Here is a 19,678-nt window from a genome sequence, read left to right as displayed (position 1 = left end):
AAGGTGATTACATAAGTGAATATCCTTATTCATAGGAAATGTACATGGAAGTACTATGCATTCAAGGAGTATGATGTGTGCAACCTCTCAAATGTTCAGAATATAGATCATTTGAAAGATAGACAAGATAGACAGATGATAGATAAAATCATACAGCAAAGGTGGCAAAACGTGGTAAAATTGGTGGAGTTGAGTATCTGTGGGGAGGATATGTTGGAGGTCTCTCTATGGAGTTTTTGCAACTGTCTTGTATGTTTGAAATTATTTCAAAATAAAAAATAAAATAAAAACATATGGGAATTCTTTGCACTATTCTTGCAACTTTTCTCTAAGTCGAAAATAATTTCAAAATAAAAATTTAAACAAAAGGCTAACTTGAAAGGAATCAGGCTGGCCAGAGATAAAATAATCTTAGCATCCAGAAAATAATGACTACAAGAGATTGAGAAATACATCAAATATAAAACTCATGAGTTCATAATGAGACGCTGAAAAATATTGATTTTTGGAGGTTGCTAGGACACAACTCATTATTTTGAACATTGACGAATATGGGGAAAGAATCATATATTTATCCCAACTTTCCTGCACAAAGTCTGTTTCAGGGTAATCAAACTGCTGATGGGAGAAAGCCCTTGTTTACAGGAGAATCACAGCGAACAAATACAGGAGGAACGACTGAATTAGAAACTCGCCATTCTCCCACCCCTTACAGGATAAGGGGTGTGGGCAACAGAACGGTGGGGACCAGTCGATGGGGAGCCCCTAACGATGCCCCTGGCCCTCAGCACCCAGGCCCCCAAGGTGACGGGGGTCAGGCCACATGCAGAGACACGGGCGGAGGGGACAGCAAGTCCTGATCCCAGCAAACCCACCGTGAGAAGCCAGCGCGGTGCTGAGGACACTGTGGGCTCGCTGCACTTTGGGGCGGGACAGCGGACGTGGGCTTAGGTTACAAAGTGTCCTCATCTGTTGTTAGTGACACACACAGACGTGATTGTGGGCAAACAAAGACAACTTCTGGGATTTGCCTTATAAGTCCACATTCGTGTGAGGAAAAAGGACTAACCTCTCAAACTTGACCTGCAGTAGTAAATAAAGAGCAGATGTTTTCCTTAGCCAAAAGCTGGGGTCGCGGCTCTACATTTCAATGAGGGCGCAGAGGGCTGTGGGCACAGAGGGCTCGGGCTGCAGCCGGGGCCAGGCCAGGGGAGGCTCACCCCGGAGCTGGGGACTCGTTCCACGATGCATTTAAATGTCTCAGAGCAGGGGGTAGGGTTGGGTGAGACTTCTTTATTTTTTTCTACCTTCAAACTACTACAAAAGACATTTGTCTTTTAAAAAAAAAAAAAAAGACAAACGCTTCAGAAATGCTCATTGAAGAGCAGGCCCAGCTCCTCCAAAGGCAGCTACGGGCGGGCCCTGGGGGGTAGGCTGTCCTGTGAGCCGCGGCAAGGGTTAAGTTCGACTTCTGGGAGCCATCTGGTCCTGGCCCACTGGGGGACACCAGGGGTCCACCTCCAACAACCAATTCAGCCTGGCGTGGAGCAGCCGCTGCGGCACACCCACACCCGGAGGCGGGAGGCTGCAGGAAGCCCAGGGGCAAGCGTCTCCCGCCCAGCACCCACGGGAGTTGGGAGGACCCCAGGACAAAGGGGTCACGACCACGAGTACAATGGCAAAAGTCCACTTCCGGTCTCCTTCCCCGTCCCTGCCCGAGTCCCAAATCCCCCCAGGAGAGGTGGGGAGGGGGAGGGGGGCCTAAACGGGACCCACGCAGCAGCGGGCAGCAGACCTGGGGCCTTTTGCTCGGCCCCGCCCTTGGCTGCGCTGAAGCTGGGGGCGTCCCGGGTCACCCTGTCCCCGCCTGCTTACCTTCACACGTTTGGGGGGCACTGCACTCGACCCCCCGGGTGGCTCCGCCTCCATGCCCTTCTCAGGTCTCGGCTCCGCAGAGGCCTGTGGGAAACCAGTGGGCACGAGTTGGTCAGGAATAAGAGTCATGGGTGGGCGCTGCCCCCTGGGGCCTCGGCTGCCCCAGCGAGCTCCACGCCTTCCCACAGCCCGTGGGCAGCTGCTGTGGTCAACTCCCGCCCTGCCCCGGTCAGGAAGCGGCCCACAGCCTCGCGCCCGGGGTCCCTCAGCTGACGGGAGCCCAGGCCACAGCCCCGATATGCCCGACGCCAAAGGTCCACAGTCCCACCACTGCCACCGGCTCCTGTCCACAGGGCCGTCCAGTGGCTGCTAGGGCCCCACAGGCCTGGGGGTTCAGGATGCCGACTGTCCTGTGGAACTGACCTCAAAGGGTCAGGGAAGAAATAAAATAAAACACTTCCCCCACAGACACATACACACACACATCCTGGGCACAAAACCTCAAAGTCTGTGCACTCTGTCAAAGGAGCAAATGCTACAGTGAGAAGTGGGGAAAACAGCCTTAACTGGGGAGGAGAAATTGCTGGAGACTTTTAAGCTGTTAGCACCCCTGAGATTTAAGAGGAGATTTCTTTTCGCAAAGCTGTCAGGAATCACAAGCCTCTCTACCCTTCCTGACACTGCCCTTGGGGAAGGGGAGGAGCCGGGGCCGCAGGCAGCAAGCAGGTGTCCAGGAGGCTCTCCCCCACCACACCAGGAGGTGCCGGCGACGGCCAGAGGCCAGGGCGCCTGCCATGGCCCAGGAGACCATCGGCCAAACGCTGAGGGGGTCCCCAGCTCCGCCGGCGGGAGCCCAGCGGCATCGTGCCCGGGACCGGGACGGCGGCTCCCGCACCTGCGAGGCCGGCTGGCCCACAGAGAAGGTCTGGTACTTGAAGGGGATGTGGGCGGTCTCCCTGGGGCGCAGGAAAAGCTGGGGCCCGAGGCCGCCCCGCACGTGGAACATGTCCTCCTCCACCGGCGTGTGCAGGCCAGCCACAGCCTTGAAGTGCCTCCACTCCCCGCTGTCCAGGATGACGCTGAGGGAGGAGGCGGACACTGTCGTCAGGTGAGCCCGTGCGGGAGGGGGCAAGTCCTTCCCGCCCCGGCTGTGCCGAGAGCAGTGAGAGGAGCCAAGCCCACATCAGTGGGACCCGGAAGGAAACCGGCTGAGCCCGCAGCGGGCCAGCAGCGGGAAGGGGCGCCTCCGCCTCACCTGAGCTCAGGGCTGTCGATCTCGATGGTCACAGTGTGCTGCGTGTTGTGAGGGTTTTTCAGTGCAAACTCGAAGAACTCGGCTGTGCCCAGCGAGGTGTAGAGCGTGTGCTGGGTGGTGATGGCCAGGCGCAGCGCGCTGGCAATGCCCTCGGCCTTCGTGCGCTCCCGGTACGCGTCGATGACCCGCAGGTCCCGCGAGTGCTGGGCTCGGACGCTCTGCTGCACCTGCAGGACGGACGGGCAGAGCTGGGCAGGCGAGGTCCGGGGGGGCTGGGCCTTCTGGTCCCCGCTTTTATTCTCCCTTGAACGGCCAAACTGCGTGCCCCCTCCACCCACCCCCCGCCCCGGGATGCGGGCAAGTCCTCAGCCCGTGCCATGAACGTGGTCCTGTTTGGAAATGGGCCCTCTGAAGACGTGGCTAGTCACAGAGAAGCTGAACTGGACAGGGGTGCCCCTAACTGATGTGGCAGCAGGGGGAGGGGGACCGGACAGAGTGAGAGAGAAGACGGCCCCCTGACAGGCAGAGAAGAGCAGCCACGAGCCAGGGAGGTGCCCCAGCCAGGGCCCGCGCTGCCGGGGAGCCCGGTCAGCTGCCCCTCGGCCCCACGCCAGATTCCGGAACTGCAGAGAAAGTGCCGTGGTTTAAACTTCCCAGTTTGTAGTGCTTGGCTGTGGTGGCACCGGAAAACTGCAATAGCCCTTGTCCCAGAATAGCAGATTTCTTCCAGAAACCAGGTCCCTCTTGTTCTGTTTTTTATCATTTATTATTTAATTTTTTCCTGATGTTCAAAGGCTCCTCCGCTGTCCCCTCCTACCTGCCCCTGCCCCTGTAACCTCTCATCTGCTTTCTGCCTCTGCAGCTCCTTATTGCCAAGCATCTCTTCTAGTGATTTTGTACAGTTTTTGTCCTTCCATGTCTTGCTCATTTCACTGAGTACGTGCTCAAGGTTCTGCCACGCCGCAGCACGTCGCATCTCCTCGTTTCTTCTTATGGCTGGAAGTGCAGACGCCACGTTTGGCTTCTCCCTTCCCTGGCTGACGGCACGCGGTTTGTTTCCTGCTCTGGCTGCTGTGAATAACGCTGCCGTAAGCCCCCGTGCTCAGGTATCTCTCTGTGACCCTGTTCTCATTCTTTGGGTAAACCCTTGGGGTGGGATTGCCGGGTCAAAGGGGCTCGACACTGAACTTTCTGAGGAAGCGCCGCGGCATCCACCCCACGCTGCCCTCCCCGGCGTTTACACCGGCCTCGTGGCTGCAGGGCTGAGCCCTGACGGGGAGGCACATCGCCCCGCCTCGTGCCTCCTGCACCTGCAGGTCACACAGCTGCTCTCCTGGCTGCTCTCCACGTGTCACAGGGCCTGTCCAATGCGAGGTGGTGTGGCCCATCGGGCTGCTCAGCCCCTGCTCCCCCACCCCCGCCCCTGCTTTTGGGATCTGCTGCCCACAGGAGCATCGTTCCTGGTCATGCAGGGAGCTGAGGGGCAAAGCTCTGCCCCGAAGCATCAGCTCAAGTCAATGAAGTACCATGGCAAGAATTCTACGATCGACACAAACAGTGCTACAGGTACAAATCCCCCAGTTCTGGTACACTGGGCCGACAAGGTCGCCCCCAGACTCAGCTCAGCACGCGGCGTGGGCACTGTCACCAACACGTACCCACGGCAGTAGGGACTGTACTCCAGGTGCTGTTCAAGGCCCTGGACCCATCGGACCTCATTTGACCCTCATGGGGAATGTGCACTACAGAAGGGGTGACTGTCCCCAGGTCACACAATGAGCAAGTGGCACCTCTGGGAGTTGAGTGCAGGGATCTGGCTCACAGCCTGCTCTTATGACCACAACTTCCGGCCAAGAAGCCACCTGACACTCTCAAGTCCATGACGACCAGCCTCGAGAACAACCCTGGGAAGGTGTCAGGTGCTAAGTGCATGTGTCAACCTGGCTAGTTTTAGGTGGTCAGTCCTTTGGTTAGGCACTGGCCTGACTGTTATTGTGAGGATATTTTGAGATGAGATTTGCATCTACAATCAGTTGAATTCATCTACTATCAACAAAGGAGACTGCCTTCAGCAAGGTGGGGAGATTCTTCGTGCCATCAGCTGGGGGTCTTACGAGCCAGGATTTCAGACATCCGAAGAAGAATTTCTTCCTTATCTTCAACACCAGCTCTTGCCAGAATTTCCAGTGTGCCCCAGGGAAATTTGGACTAAGGACATCAACATCACCTTTCCAGGAGTTTCCAGCCGGCGGCCTGCCCTGTGGGGTCTGATTCTTACAGTCATGTGAGCCAAGTCCATAAAATAGATAAATACACACATATGCACGCACACACACACACACACATACACACATACACACCCTGCTGGTTGTTTCTCTGGGGAAGCCTGGATAGTACAAAAGGGAAAGAAAGCCAGCCTGTGTGGAGCCACTTCCCTGCCTCCCAGAGGGGAGACCTCAGCAAGAGGCAGAGAACTGGTCACGCAGGCAGGTCAGCCCCGACGCTGGTGGACGAGCTTTAAAAGCTGTTCTACTCTCAACTTTCTTTCAAAGGATTTACTGATTTCAGAGACTTTTTATCCATTTTTCATAAGAAGGCTGTGGATGCTCTAGAAGGGCAAAAACTACCTCATATTTAATAAATCACATCACTTTTTACCTCAAAATTCCTCCAGAGATGCCAGGCTACCACGGTGACAGCGTCTGACACCCCAGGGTGCTGCGCCCCACAGAATCTTTGAACAACCTGCAAAAGCTGGCCAAGCCCCCGCCCTCAAAACACAGGGAGGTAATTAACAGGTGCAGCAGCTGGGCAAGGGCCAAACCAAGAAAACACGGCTTGAAAGATAGTAAGAGAAACTCTTGGTGTGCGAGCTGGCCCCGCGCCCACCCTCTCTCCAGCGTGGTGGGAGGTCCCGGATCCTGTTCTGAGGCAGCAGAGACACCCCTGTGCGCATATCAAGAAGCCTGGCATACTGGGGTGCCTGGCATATCGGGGTGCCTGAGCGCTGTGCCAACCTATCGGGTGGCAGCCAGAGAACACAACCAGCAAGCAGCTCCCAGAACGTGCCCTGCAGCCCGAGGAGCCTGCCCACGGGGAAGTCCTGCAAGAAACAATGGAGGGAAGTGGATTTGGCCCAACAGACAGGGCATCCGCCTACCACAGGGGAGGTCCAAGGTTCACACCCAGGGCCTCCTGACCCGTGTGGCGCTGGCCCATGTGCAGTGCTGATGCGTGCAAGGAGTGCCGCGTCACGCAGGGGTGTTCCCCACATAGGGGAGCCCCACGCACAAGGAGTGAGCCCATAAGGAGAGCCGCCCAGTGCGAAAAAAGCGCAGCCTGCCCAGGAGGGGCGCCACACACACAGAGAGCTGATGCAGCAAGATGACGCAACAACAAAAAAAAGTGACAAAGATTCTGGGTGCTGCTGACAAGAATACAAGTGGACACAGAAGATCACACAGTGAATGGACACAGAGAGCAGACAACTTGGGGGGGGGGGAAGGGAAGAGAAATTTTTAAAAAATAAATAAGTCTTTAAAAAAAAAAAGAAACAACAGGGGCAAGGGACGAGGTGCCTTAGGTCACACAAGGCGCACCAGGGAGGCAGGGCAAGTCTATCTCACAGGAGCAGAGGGGGCTCGGGCTCCTCTAAGTGGGGAGCTCCTAAGACCACCAGCTAGCACAAACCCAGGACAAGACCCAGCTCAGAAAAGATGGAGCGAACCATGCACTTCCCATTTGCCTCAGGAAAGGAGGCTGGACTCGGAAGGAGAGCAGCAGACAAGGCAGAGAAAATCTGCAAAGACTGTGAGGAAGCACGTGGCATTGGTTTGTCTGTTTGTGTTAGCTCCTGGCAGTCAAGGAAATCTCTGCCACGTCACTACCTGGATACAAACCACAGGAACAGATACCTCAGGAACTAAATCCCAGAGTTAACACTTTAAAATATTAAAATGTACAGTGTGCAACAAAAGATTACAAAACAAAGAACCAGGAATGATGGCCCATCCAAAAGAACACAATAAAAATGAGAAACTCATCAAGGAGGATGAGCAGACTTTAGACATACTAGACAAAGACTGAAAAAATGATCCTCAATATGCTCAATGAGATAAAAGAAAACAATAAGAACTAAAAGACATCAGGAAAACAAGGAATAAAAAACATGAGAATTTCAGTAAAGAGAAATAAATGCAAAAAGTAACCAAACAAATACTGGAGTTGACAACAATAATAACTAAAATGAAAAATCCCCTAGTGGATGTCAAAAGCACATTGGGGGGAGCAGCTGTAGCTCAAGTGGTTGAGCGCCTGCTTCCCATGTATGAGGTCCCAGGTTGGATCCCCAGTACCTCCTAAAAACAAAACAAATAAACAAAAAAAAACAACTCCCATTGGGGAGTGGATGTAGCTCAGCAGTTGAGCACCTGCTTCCCATGTACAAGGAGGTCCTGCGTTCAATCCCCGATACCTCCAAAAAAAAAAAGGCAAATTGGAGCTGACAGAAGAATCAACACATGTAAGACAAAAGAATAGAAATGATTCAGACTGAGGAGCTGAAAAGAAAAAGGAAGAAACAAACACTAACCATCAAGCATACCAATATATCTAGGAGAGACCATATGTTAGGTCATAAAACAAGTCTCAATATATTCAAAAATACTGAAATCATACAATGTATCTTCTCCAACCACAATGGGAAGGAGGTAGAAATCAACAGCAGGAAGAAATGGGAAATGTACAAATATGTGGAAATTAAATAGATACTCTTAACTATGAATGGGTCAAAGAAGAAATCACAATCTAAACTAGAAATATCTTGAGGTGAATGAAAATGAAAACATAACAAAACTTCAGCAATGTAGCAAAAGCAGTTTTGAGAGGGAAGCATGCTTACTCTGTAAAAGAAGATCTCAAATCAGAACAAACCTGACAACTGGAGGATCTAGGAAAAGAAGAGCAACCTGGGCGGTGGACTTGGCCCAGTGGTTAGGGCGTCCGTCTACCACATGGGAGGTCCGCAGTTCAAACCCCGGGCCTCCTTGACCCGTGTGGAGCTAGTCCACATGCAGTGCTGATGCGCGCAAGGAGTGCCGTGTCACGCAGGCGTGTCCCCGCGTAGGGGAGCCCCACGTGCAAGGAGTGCGCCCCACGCGTAAGGAGAGCCGCCCAGCGTGAAAGAAAGCGCAGCCTGCCCAAGAATGGCACTGCCCACATGGAGAGCTGACACAACAAGATGATGCAACAAAAAGAAACACAGATTCCCGTGCTGCTGACAACAACAGAAGCGGACAAAGAAGACGACGCAGCAGAACAGACAACCAGGGGGGAGGGGAGAGAAATAAATAAATAAGTAAATCTTAAAAAAAAAAAAAAAGAAGAGCAAGCTAAGCCCTTCTTAGCTTGGGAGCAGAAGGAAGGAAATAACAAAGATAAGAGCAGAGATGAATGAGATAGAGAATTTAAAAAATAAAATCAACAAAAACAAAAGTTGTTTCTTTGAAAAGCTCAATAAAATCAACAAACTTTTAGCTAGATTGACAAAGAAAATAAGAGAAAGGTCACAAACAAAATTCAGAAATGAAAAAGGGGATATTACTGCTGATCTTGCTAAAATAAAAAGGATCATAAGAGGATACTATGAACTGTATGTCAACAAATTACACAATCTATATGAAATGGACAAATTCCTAGAAACAAAAAGAACAACCTACATGGATTCTAAAAGAAATAGAAGACCTTAACAGATCAATAACAAGTAAAGGATTGAATCGGTCATCAAAAACCTCCCCACAAAGAAAAGCCCAGGACCAGACGGCTTCACAGATGAATTCTACCAAATATTCTAAGAAGAATTACTACCAATCTTGTTCAAACTCGTCTAAAAAATTGAAGAGGAAGAAACATTACCCACCTCTTCATTCTATGAAGCCAATATCACCCTAATACTAAAGCCAGATAAAGATACAAGAAAAGAAAATTACAAACCAAGTTTTCTTATGAACATAGATGCCATAATCTTCAACAAAATACTTGCAAAGCAAATCCAACAGCACATTAAAAGAATGGTACATATGATCAAGTGGATTTTACCTCAGGGATGTAAGGTTAGTTCAACATAAGAAAATCAATTAATGTAATATACCACATTAAAAATCAATTAAGGTAATACACCACATTAACAAATCAAAGGGGGAAAATGCATGATCATCTCCATTGATATATAAGAGGCATCTGACAAAATCCAGCATCCTCTCTTGATAAAGACACTTAGAAAAACAGAATAGAAGAAAACTTCCTCAAATGATAAAGTGTATTTATGAAAATTCCACAGCTAACATCATACTCAGTGGTAAAAGACTGAACACTTTCCCTCTAAAATCGGAATAAGACAAGGATGCCCACTGTCACCACTGTTATTCAACATTGTACTGGAAGTTCTAGCCAGAGCAACTAGGCAAGAAAAAGAAATAAAAGGCATCCAAATTGGAAAGGAAGAAGTAAAACTTTCTTTAACTGATCTTATATATAAAAAGTCCCAAAAAATTGACAATAAAGTTACTAGAACTAATAAACGAATTCAGCAAAGTGGTGGGGTACAAGATCAACATGCAAAAATCAGAAGTGCTTCTGTTCACTAGCAATGCGAAATCTGAGGAGGAAATAAGGAAACAAGTCCCGTTTACAATAACAAGTAAAAGAATCAAATATCTCAGAATAAATTTAACTAAGGATGTAAAGGACTTGTACACAGAAAACTATAAATCGTTGTTAAAAGAAATCAAAGACCTAAATAAATGGAAGGACATTCAGTGTTCATGGACTAGAAGACTAAATAGCATTAAGATGTCAAATCTACACAAACTGATTTACAGATTTAATGCAATCCCAATTAAAATTCCAACAGCCTTTGCAGAAATGGAAAAGTCAAGCATCCAATTTATTTGGAAGGGTGAGGGGCCCCAAATAGCCAAAAACATCTTGAAAAAGAAGAATGAAATTGAAGGACTCACACTTCCTGTCTTTAAAGCATATTATAAAGCTACAGTGGTCAAAACAGCACTGTATTGGCACAAGGATAGACATACTGACCCATGAAATCGAACTGAAAGTTAAGAAATAGGGCCCTTATATCTATGGCCCATTGATTTTTGACAAGGCCGCCAAGTCTTGAGAATTGAGAAAGAACAGTCATTCAACAAATGGTGCTGGGAAAATTAGATCCATACACAAAAGAATGAAAAAGAACCCGTCTCACACCATACACAAAAATTAACTAAAAGTGGATCAAAGACTTAAATATAAGAACCAGGACTATAAAACCACTAGGAGAAAACTTAGGGAAGCATGTTCGGGATCTTGCATCTATGGTTTCTTGGCCTTTACATCCAGAGCACAAGCAACACAAAAACTGAATTATAACAAATGTATGACACTAATACAAGGTGTTAATAATAGGGTGGTATATGGAAAAATATATGCCTAATGTAAACACGGACAATAGTTAGCACTACTATTTCAAAATTTTTCATCAATTATAACAAAGGTAGGTACTGTTTAAAAAAAATTAGAATTACAAAAAAGTGCTATCATCATTGTAACAAATGTTCCACACCAATGCAAGGTTTCGGTGGGGTGGTATATGGGAATCCTGTATTTTATGCATGACTCCTCTGTAGACTCACAACTTTCCTACAAAAAAAAATTTTTTTTTTTATTAAAATCTGTCTTCAACAAAACAAGCCAAATGCTAAGCTGCAATTCTTACCCTAACATGAAGTAAGAGAAATCAGTGTATTAAAGTTTATTGTTCATGGATCAGGTTAGTAAATCTTGTTCAGAAGGCTATAAAATAGAGAACAAACTTCTACTTGGTTCACAAATATAGAAACTAATACCCAATAATAGAATATAAAAGAAAAAGATTGAGAAATTATTTGATTAACATTAATTTTTGGCATGAGGCATTTCTAAAAAAGAAAAGAAATACTTCTCCGACAATTACAAAATAGATGAAAACTGAGTTTGGCTGCTGCCTAAGATAATACACTTTAGATTTTTCATCTTGGTTTCTGAGTCAACAGCTTACGAGTTCCCAAATGTGAGATGTGGCCTTTCCTCAGTATGTTCCTTCTGATTTGTCCTCAACTGCCAAGGAGGAGACTGCAAGGGCGATCACAAGGGGCTGATGACAGTTTGTGAGTCGTCAAGAAAAATGGGACCATTGAAAAAAAAAGAAAATCTCAAAGAGGGGCAGAAAAGGAGATTACCGTTCTCTTGTTGGCCAAGGGAGATGCACCCTTCTCAACACAAACAAACAGAAGAGGACTCGATTAGCAATCCCAAACCCAGAGGAGGTAGCTGAGAAGGAGCACTGGGGACAGGGGCATGTGGGCAAAGAGGACTTGGCGCTGACCTCAGAGACCAGAGTCTCCACTGTGGAGACCCAGATCACATCGCACGGGGTTAAAGAGGGAACGTGGAAGAATGAAAAAACTGGTGGGGTACTGGCACAAGGGCAGATATGTAGACCAGTGGAAAAGAACTGAGAGCTCAGAAATCAGTCCTGCGTCTGTGACCACCTATTTTGACAGGGCTGCCAAGTTCACTCAGTGGGGAAGGAAGCCTCTTCAAAAACCGGTGCTCCAAAAAATTAAGATGGACCCCTACCTCCCACCCTATACAATATTAACCCAAAATGAATGAAAGACCCAAATATAGGAGCCAAAACTATAAAATTCCTGAAAGAAAATATCGAGAATCATTTTCAGGATGTTGTGTTATACAACAGCTTCTTAGGCTTTACACCAAAAGCACAAGCAACAAAAGAAAAAATACATAAATGGAACTGCATCAAAATTAAAAACTTTTGCCCATCAAAGGAATTCATCATTAAAGTAAAATGGCAACCTACATAATGGGAGAAAATATCTGGCAACTCCCTATCCAATAGAGGCTTAACATCCAGACTATACAAAGAAATCCTACCACTCAACAACAAAAAGACAATCCAATTTTTAAAATGGGCAAAAGGCTTGAATAGACATTTCTCCAAAGAAGATATACAAATAGCCAATGAGCATGTGGAGATGCTCAACACCGTTAGTCACTGGGAAATGCCCAACGAGACAGGAAAACCATGAGGTTCCACTCCACGCCCACCAGCAGGGCTTGTATTTAAATAAGAGTAAATAACAAGCTTTGGCCAGATGTAGGGCAATTGGAATCTTCGTACATTGCTGGTGGGAAAGTAAAATAGTTCATACTCTGTCGAAAAGTTTGGTGGTTCCTCAAAAAGTTAAACAAAAAATTATCATATGCCCCGGCAATTTCCATTCCTAGGTATCAACCCCCAAAGAATTGAAAGCAGGGGCTCAAACAGATACTTGCACACCTCCCTTCAGAGCAGCATTATTCACGACAGCCAGAAGGGGGAAACAATCCACCAGACGAGTTTCAAAAGATGAATGGATAAACAAACGTGGTCTACCCACACAATGGAATATGCTCAGCCTAAAAAGGAATGAAGTTCTGAAACCTGCGACAGCATGATGAGCCGTGATGGCATCGTGCTGAGTCATATAAACATGCTGACGTTTATACCAAATGTCCAGAGGCAATTCCACAGAGACAGAAGAGAGTCGGGCGGTTGCCAGGTGTTGGGAGGAGGGGAGGCAGGCAGATTGTTTCATGGGTGTGGGGTGTCCTTTTGGGGTGATGAAAATGTTTTGTAAATAGATAGAACTGGCGGTTATACAACAATCTGAACATTCTAAACATCACTGGATTTTTCACTTTAAAATGGTTAGTGTCAATTTGTGAATTTCTCCTGAATTTTTAAAAATGTGAAGAGACATCTGATCAGATACCTGTCTGCCTTCAAGTCATCTCAGAAGAGCCTACAGGGGCCTCTGTGGTTCCTTCAGTCCACACACCCACAAGCGCCAACCACTCTCTCCTCCCACTGTGCAGCTGCTGTCTATGAAAGCGTCTGAGATTTTTCAGCCAAAAGAGGGAATTTTTCTGGTTAGAATGAGTAGATGGCAATCCACGACGTGTAAGCTGCTCACAGTGCTGAAACCCAAACCTGGCTGGACCTCAGACCACCTGGGGAGCTTTCTAGAAAACCCAGGCTCCAAGGACCACCCCAACCAAATGGAATCAGTATCTCCAGGGTGGACCCAAGAACCTAAATTTTTTAAAGATCTCCAGATAATTCGGAGTTGAAAATTTCCCAGAGTGGCTGAACGCTCCCATTCTCTTATGTTCCCAGGGCATGGGACAAGGACAGGCCAGGGAGAGCCAAGCAGGAGGAGAGCAGAGACCAGGCCAGAGGCCGCGTTCGCTGGGCACGAGCAGTGTCGGGCGCACGGACAGGCCTACCAGGAAGCTGGACCCCAGGCGGCCGGCCTCCACTTCCGCCTCCTGCAGGCGCACGGAGCGCATCCTCGCCAGCTTGCGTCTGCGGACGACATCCGCCTCCCGGCCGGCGCCCACAGACCCCCTGCGCCTCTCCTGCATGGGGGTGAGCAGCATGGCCGCCAGCTCACTGTCCACGTCGGCCAGCTTCTGGGCCTGCACCACATTGTTGACAGCTGAAAAATTCAAAACAAGCATCAGACACGGCGTGGAGAGCTGGATTTAGAAGTGGACACAGGACAGGTCTCCCCGAAGCGCTCGATCCAGGGAGGGGAACTCAGCGTGTGGGTCGACCTGCCTGTTTCTAAAATGTGGATCAAGACGGGGTCCCTCCAGCATTCCTATTTCACCAGCATCTGAAGTAGAGGGAATTTTTATTTTGGCCCTTAGATAAAAAGGTATCAATACACCAGTGAGGGGTTTTTCCAGGAAAGACTCAGTAATACAGAATCCCCCGCGCCCTGGACCGCCTGCCTGCAGGACTACCCCAACCCAGGCCAGGCCTATTCTGAGCCCTCGGCCACGTTACTGTGTTAGGGCCTAAAGCTGCCCAGGGCACAGGGGGTCCCCAGACTCGGGCACATCAGGGGAGCTGGTGCTGGGGACGAGGTCCCAGCACACGTCCAGGCCGCGCGCTGGCACACAGACTCCTGGGCAGCAGGCGGGAAGGACACCAGACCCCAGGCCCACCGGAACTCGTGGGAAGTACATGCAGCCTAACTCGCAGCCCAGCGCCCACTCTCTACCATCCAATGCCTGCGGCCTCACCCGGAAGCCCCCCACGCTGCGCTGTAGCAAGTTCTCTCCCCTCGCTCACCCACTTCTTCCTCAGCAACCAGAAAACAAGTCCTATTTCCAGGTTCCTCCTCACCCTTCTATGTTCAGGCCATTCACGGCTCCTCAGAGGCCGTGCGTAGGCTTAGGCGTCTTAACTGGCCACCCAGAGGAGCGTTTTTGTGTCTCTGGGGTGCAGGGGTGCAAGAAGGAAGTTCCCCTGGGACGGGGCAGCGTTGCCTGCAGCCCGCCGAGTTTGGGGCGAGCGAGGTACAGCCCAGGTTGGGGTCTGAATGAACACTCATGTTCAGGCTCAATTGCCCCAACAAACGCCTCTGCTGGTTCCAAGGAAACCAAAATGCAATTCCAGATGACCCTGTGGGACTGGATGCAAGCGCAATGGGAAGCACCGGGAACCTTCTGAAGTCTTCCACGGCTTCCTAACTCCAGAACCTTGCCCAGTGGTGAAGACGGGCCTTCCTAACGGAGCTCCTCCCATCTGCTGGCTTGGAGACGAGGACCAAGCTCTGTTCTCTAAGGAAACCCTGACCCTTTCCGGCCCCGGTGCCCCCCACTGAGCCTCTCAACCATGGAGATGGAGTGCCGCCCTCTCTCCTGGTGCCAGGGGCCATGCCTGGCCACCTGAGGAAGAGAGGCACTGACCCCAAAGCAGGAAATCCAGGTGCATCCTCAACGATCTACTGACAGCTCCTCGCCTCGGTGTCTTCAATATGAAAACGAAGGCACTGGGCCAGAGCAGACCCTACCTGTTTGGGCCCCTCTGGGAATCGGCAGAGCACATGGGCCCCTTCTCCCCAACCCGGGGACCAGCTAGATCTCTGAGGCCCGGTCAGTTCTAAGAGGCCACAGTCAGGGGCTCCTGCAGCACGGCTCAAGGCCAGTAAGACAAGAATGCAGGCCACTGCAATGCCAGCAGCTCTGGAGTCGTTCAAGACCGCCAGGAGCACAGGGGAAATGCTGGTGAAAGGCTCTGTCCGCCTGAACTCAAACGCTGAGCGTCTCGGGGTCTGGCCCGCCGACTCCTACAGGACAGAATGTTCTCGCCACACCCTTCTTTCTTTAATAACAGGTGAGCCCCTCCTCCCCCTGCCGGCACGAGGAGCTCAAATTGGTTTTTAAAGTCAGTCTGTGCTCATCCTGACCTTTTTCATTAGCTCTTCCCCTGCAGATGAGCTGCTAACCACAGACAAATGCCACTCGGAGATCACCGTTCCTCCAGGAAAACAGAACTGCCACTGAGCCTCGTCTGGGGAAGGCTGAGCGAGGTCAGCATGGCGGGTGGCCGTGAGGGCAAGTCGGCAGGCCCCCTCCCAGCCCAGTGGCACCACCCCGAGTGCCGCAACCCTCGCGCTCGCCTCTCCACCGCCTGCTGCCCTCGCTGCCCACCCGCTGCCCCTCACCTCTGGGGCCTCCGCGCACCAGGAGGCTGCCTCCCGGGAAGCTGCCGGTCCCCTCGTTGGAGACGACCCGTGACCGGGACGGCGGCAGTGAGCCGGAACTCCGCATGCTCTGCTCCCACGTGTGGCCTGGATGAAAACAGCCCGGCACAAGACGGTGAGGGCGGAGAAGAGCCACAGGAGGCAGCGACGGGCGGGTCCCGCTGCCAGAGGGCCTCGCCACTCTCTGATAGGGCCCCCCACTCCATCCTCATCCTGAATTTGTTCCGCCACAGAGAGGGCGGCGGGAGCTGTCACCACCGCTGGCCGCCTGGCAATCTCGAGGGACTCACAGGAGCCGCGCAGCTCTTGCTCTCGGGACAGCCCTGCCTGGCAGCTCCAGGGCCTCGCCTGGCCCAGGACAGGCCTCTGCGCCTCTGCAGACACTCCTGGGCAGAGGGCCCTCTGCAGACCGGGCGCAGGGGCCGCGGCCTGAGGGCACCTAGACGAGCAGCGCTGCCCCGGCAGGGGGAGCCCGCGCCGGAGCGTGGAGAGCGTGGAAAGCGTGGAGAGCAGCGCTGCCCTGGCAGGGGGAGCCCGCGCCGGAGCGTGGAGAGCGTGGAAAGCGTGGAGTCGGCGGGCGCGCGCCCCTGTGCCGAGAGGAGCAGCCGCTGACTGGGTGCCCACAGGGATCCCCAGGGAGCGTGCGCCCCCAGCAGGCAGGTCTCTGCCCTGGCAGCCTCAGCGGGGCACGCACACCTTCCCTGGGGGGCCCGCTTCCGCCTGCGGGTGGGCAGCCTCGTTTGAGGTGAACCACCTGAGCCCCAGAAGCAAAATCCTGGCACTGCTCGCATCCCCGATTTCCACGCGATCTGCGCAGGTCCGGCCACACCGCAGTCGGCTCCGGAACACGGCTCAGGGCTGCAGCGGATTCCACGCTTTCCACTCCCGCCCTGGCCCCGGCCCTGCTTCTCAAGGACAAGTGTTTGGAGTAAGAATCTTGCTCCTCTTGACTTGGGTGCATCCTCTCGCTGAGCTTCACCGCAGCCCTCGCCGCCAGGTTCCGCCTGTCCTCCTTCGTGTGCTCTGACTCCTGGGCAGGAATCATCCCTTCCCCTCCAGCTGGTCTCCTGCACAATCCCATCGCCCCGCAGGACCACTCCGACCTCCGGCAGCAGCGTGTCGTCACGGCACCGCGGTCCTCACCCTAAAAACAAGCCCTGGTGGCGGCTCCCCTCACAGGGACCATGTGAGCCCCACGCAGCTGGCTCTGTCTGACGTCAAGGAAGAACAGGAGCTCAGACGCACCCATCCAACGACCACTCGGTGACCTTTCCACCAGTGCGAGGTACAAGGGCGAACACCAGGACAAGAAAACTTTCCTTGTCGGTGTCCTCGAGGTGTTCCCAGATTTCTGAGGGAGTCAGACACACGGACAAGCAGGACGGGCAGGGACAGAGGCCCTGGCAGAGCAGCGGAAGGAACCCCTCCACCAGGCCCATGCCTCCCCTCCTTCCTCCCGAGGGAACGAGGCCCTCCAGCCCCCCATGTCCCCTCCTGCCCGGCACCCCGAGGCGCCCAGGCTCCTTGCGCTCTGTGCCGTTTCCTCCCACGAGGACTTGCAGCGGGGCGGAGGAGGGGGCTGACAGCCTTGGCAAGGGCTCGGTCACGTCTCAGGACGCGCTCCAAGAGGCAGCCGCCGGGCATACTCAGCCACCTCCACTCGCTGCCGTGCAGCAAAGGACTCCACCCACATCAGGGGAGCCTGGGAAGCTTCCAGGGCTTTCTCGACAGCTCCACGGTGCAGCCAGCGGCCCTGGGTCCACCACACGCAGCAGAAAGGCCCATAGCTCTGCTTTAAGCCAGGTCCTGTGCCGCACTTGGTCAGAGACAGAAACACAGGAAACCGCTGCAAGGTCAAGGCCAGCTCCAGACAGCATCAGGGATAGGTGGCCGGCATTCCTGAAGCACCCAAGAGCACTGTTGATGACCAACGCCGCAGCAGCCCATGGCCACACGCGGACAGACAAGGGGTGCTGCTGGCTTCCTCTACTCACACTGAAATTTCCAATTTGTTCAAAGGACGGAAGCAAGCTGGATGCATGCACACTGCCACCTGCACACCTCCCGAGCACAGTGCAGACGGCGGGGATGCTGGCTTGCACCAGGCGCCACCTGCCATCCCACCGCGGAACAGACTTCCTTCACCTCCAGAGACAGAAGGTGACACCTGGGACCAAACAGAGCCGCTGCAGGTGCAGAAACCCCTTCCAACAGGAGTGCTCCCCACGGCGCCCGCAGTGATCCAGGTTCTGCCGCTGGAGCACAGCACAGCGCCCGCTAAGCGCCTGACCTCAGACTCGGTCATCCCTCAGAGCCCGTCAGCGCACTCGCGGTTCTCCTTGAGACGGGGGGAGCTGACCACGCCGCAAGAGCCAGAGCACTCAGCCTGCAGAGCGGCCCAGCCTGGAGGGCGCTGCTGACGGGCAGCGGGCTTCACGGTCAGCAGAGTCCCCAGCCGAACTGCCGTCCCAGTTCACAGCCACGGTCACCGGGACCAAAGGAAACAACCCGGGCCTGGCAGCCCTAACGCAGGTGCCCAGAGATCAGGAAGGGGCCGCAGGAGGAGCTGTTCAGAAGGCCCGAGGCCTCGCAGGAGACGGGCGGTCACAGGCCAGACCCCCACCTGAAGGCCACCAGGGGGCAGGGGAGCTGGCCAGCACCCGCGACCCTGCCTGGACCAGCCGCTCCTTCGCGCTGTCACAAACTCGAGCGTAGGCGTGGAGCCCACACGTGGGGCACCTGGCCTGGAGCCCACCCCACTGTCCTGAAGACCTGGCAGACGCCACCCCACTGGCACGCGCCGGGGCCTCGAGGCATAATAACCCATTTTATAAAGGGATCAAAGCCACGACACTTTTTCCCTTCAAAACTGCGAAATTTGCAGAGGAAATCAAAGCTCTGCACCACGACATGAGGTGTGCTGCATTTGGCATTCGGCCTCTGCCTGCCTCCCCTTCCTGGGCTTCCACTGCGCCTCTGCAGCTGTGCCTGCTTCTCTCCCACCAGCTTATCTCTCTCTTGCAGGCAAAGTATGAAAATGACAATTTAAGATAACATATAATGGAGCTAATCTTTCTTGTGAAGATAAGATTTAGAACCTGGAGTCACTGCACATCTGTGGGCTCGTGAATGAAATATAAAAATAACCAACACCGTCCAGGACGCCTCTTGCAACTCCGGGCCCCTCAGCCATGGGAGCTTGGGGATAATGCCTACTGCTCACACGTGGCTCATTTATTTCTCCAGAACCTAATTGAGTTTTGCTGTTTCCATATTGTCTATCTTCAAAGCTGCCTTGGAGTTTACATTTGTAAACAAGCAGACAGAAACCTCGAACCAGACTTAATGAGCTGTGTGCTCTCCCTCCTCTGCCGCTGCCGCCGTGCCTGCCGGGCTCTGGGCTGTCGAGCTGTCAGGCTACCGGGCGTGGGGTGGATAGGGCCCCCGGGGCTCGGGGCTTTAAAATCAGGCTGGTTTTTGAGGAATGGAAAATTCCTGAATAGAAGAGAGAGGCCTGGGCCCCTCCAGACAGGCAAGCCTCCAGGAACCTCGAACACTGGGTGTGCCATGCTTCCCGTTTCCCAAGGAAAAGTCCCAGTCCTTCCACTGTCCCCATGAGGTTGTCACCAGCCCAATGTCCCAGTACCTCCACTGGCGTCAGGGGCCCTCCAGGTGCATCTGGAATGTTCCAGACAGGGTCTTCTTGTGCCACACCCACGCACTCCCTGCCCACCTGGGACTGCAGGCAGAAGGATGGAAATGGGCTTTGCAGACTCTCGGAGGAACAATTTTTTGGAGGCAACATCAGACACGAGGTGGTGGTGCCCAACTCCAAGCAACGCCTTCCTCCTTTCTCCTGTGCCTGAGCTGGGTGGGAGCTTAGGGCATTTGT

General features: G+C 52.4%; 1 protein-coding gene across 42 annotated transcripts in view; it reads right to left on the bottom strand.

Moving 5' to 3' along the window:
- Positions 1-19,678, bottom strand: part of NPHP4 (nephrocystin 4) — a 167,644-nt gene that overhangs the window by 10,297 nt on the left and 137,669 nt on the right. For 25 of the 42 annotated variants that reach the window (XR_011649775.1, XR_011649779.1, XR_011649776.1 and 22 more), the window contains 5 exons: positions 15,748-15,873; positions 13,517-13,728; positions 3,131-3,357; positions 2,771-2,954; positions 1,876-1,959 (listed from right to left, as the gene is read on the bottom strand). Coding sequence is in view for 31 of the 42 variants with exons in the window: in XM_058304571.2 (XP_058160554.1) it covers positions 1,876-1,959; positions 2,771-2,954; positions 3,131-3,357; positions 13,517-13,728; positions 15,748-15,873 (833 nt within the window). In the remaining 11 variants the exon portion in view is untranslated. Of the gene's footprint in view, positions 1-1,875; positions 1,960-2,770; positions 2,955-3,130; positions 3,358-13,516; positions 13,729-15,747; positions 15,874-19,432; positions 19,526-19,678 lie in introns of all 42 variants that reach the window. The other 17 variants (XR_011649774.1, XR_011649777.1, XM_058304562.1 and 14 more) reach the window with 3 other exon arrangements.

This window comes from Dasypus novemcinctus, chromosome 9 (genome assembly GCF_030445035.2).
Source record: "Dasypus novemcinctus isolate mDasNov1 chromosome 9, mDasNov1.1.hap2, whole genome shotgun sequence".
NCBI lineage: Eukaryota > Metazoa > Chordata > Mammalia > Cingulata > Dasypodidae > Dasypus > Dasypus novemcinctus.
This window is presented reverse-complemented; position numbering and strand designations above follow the sequence as displayed.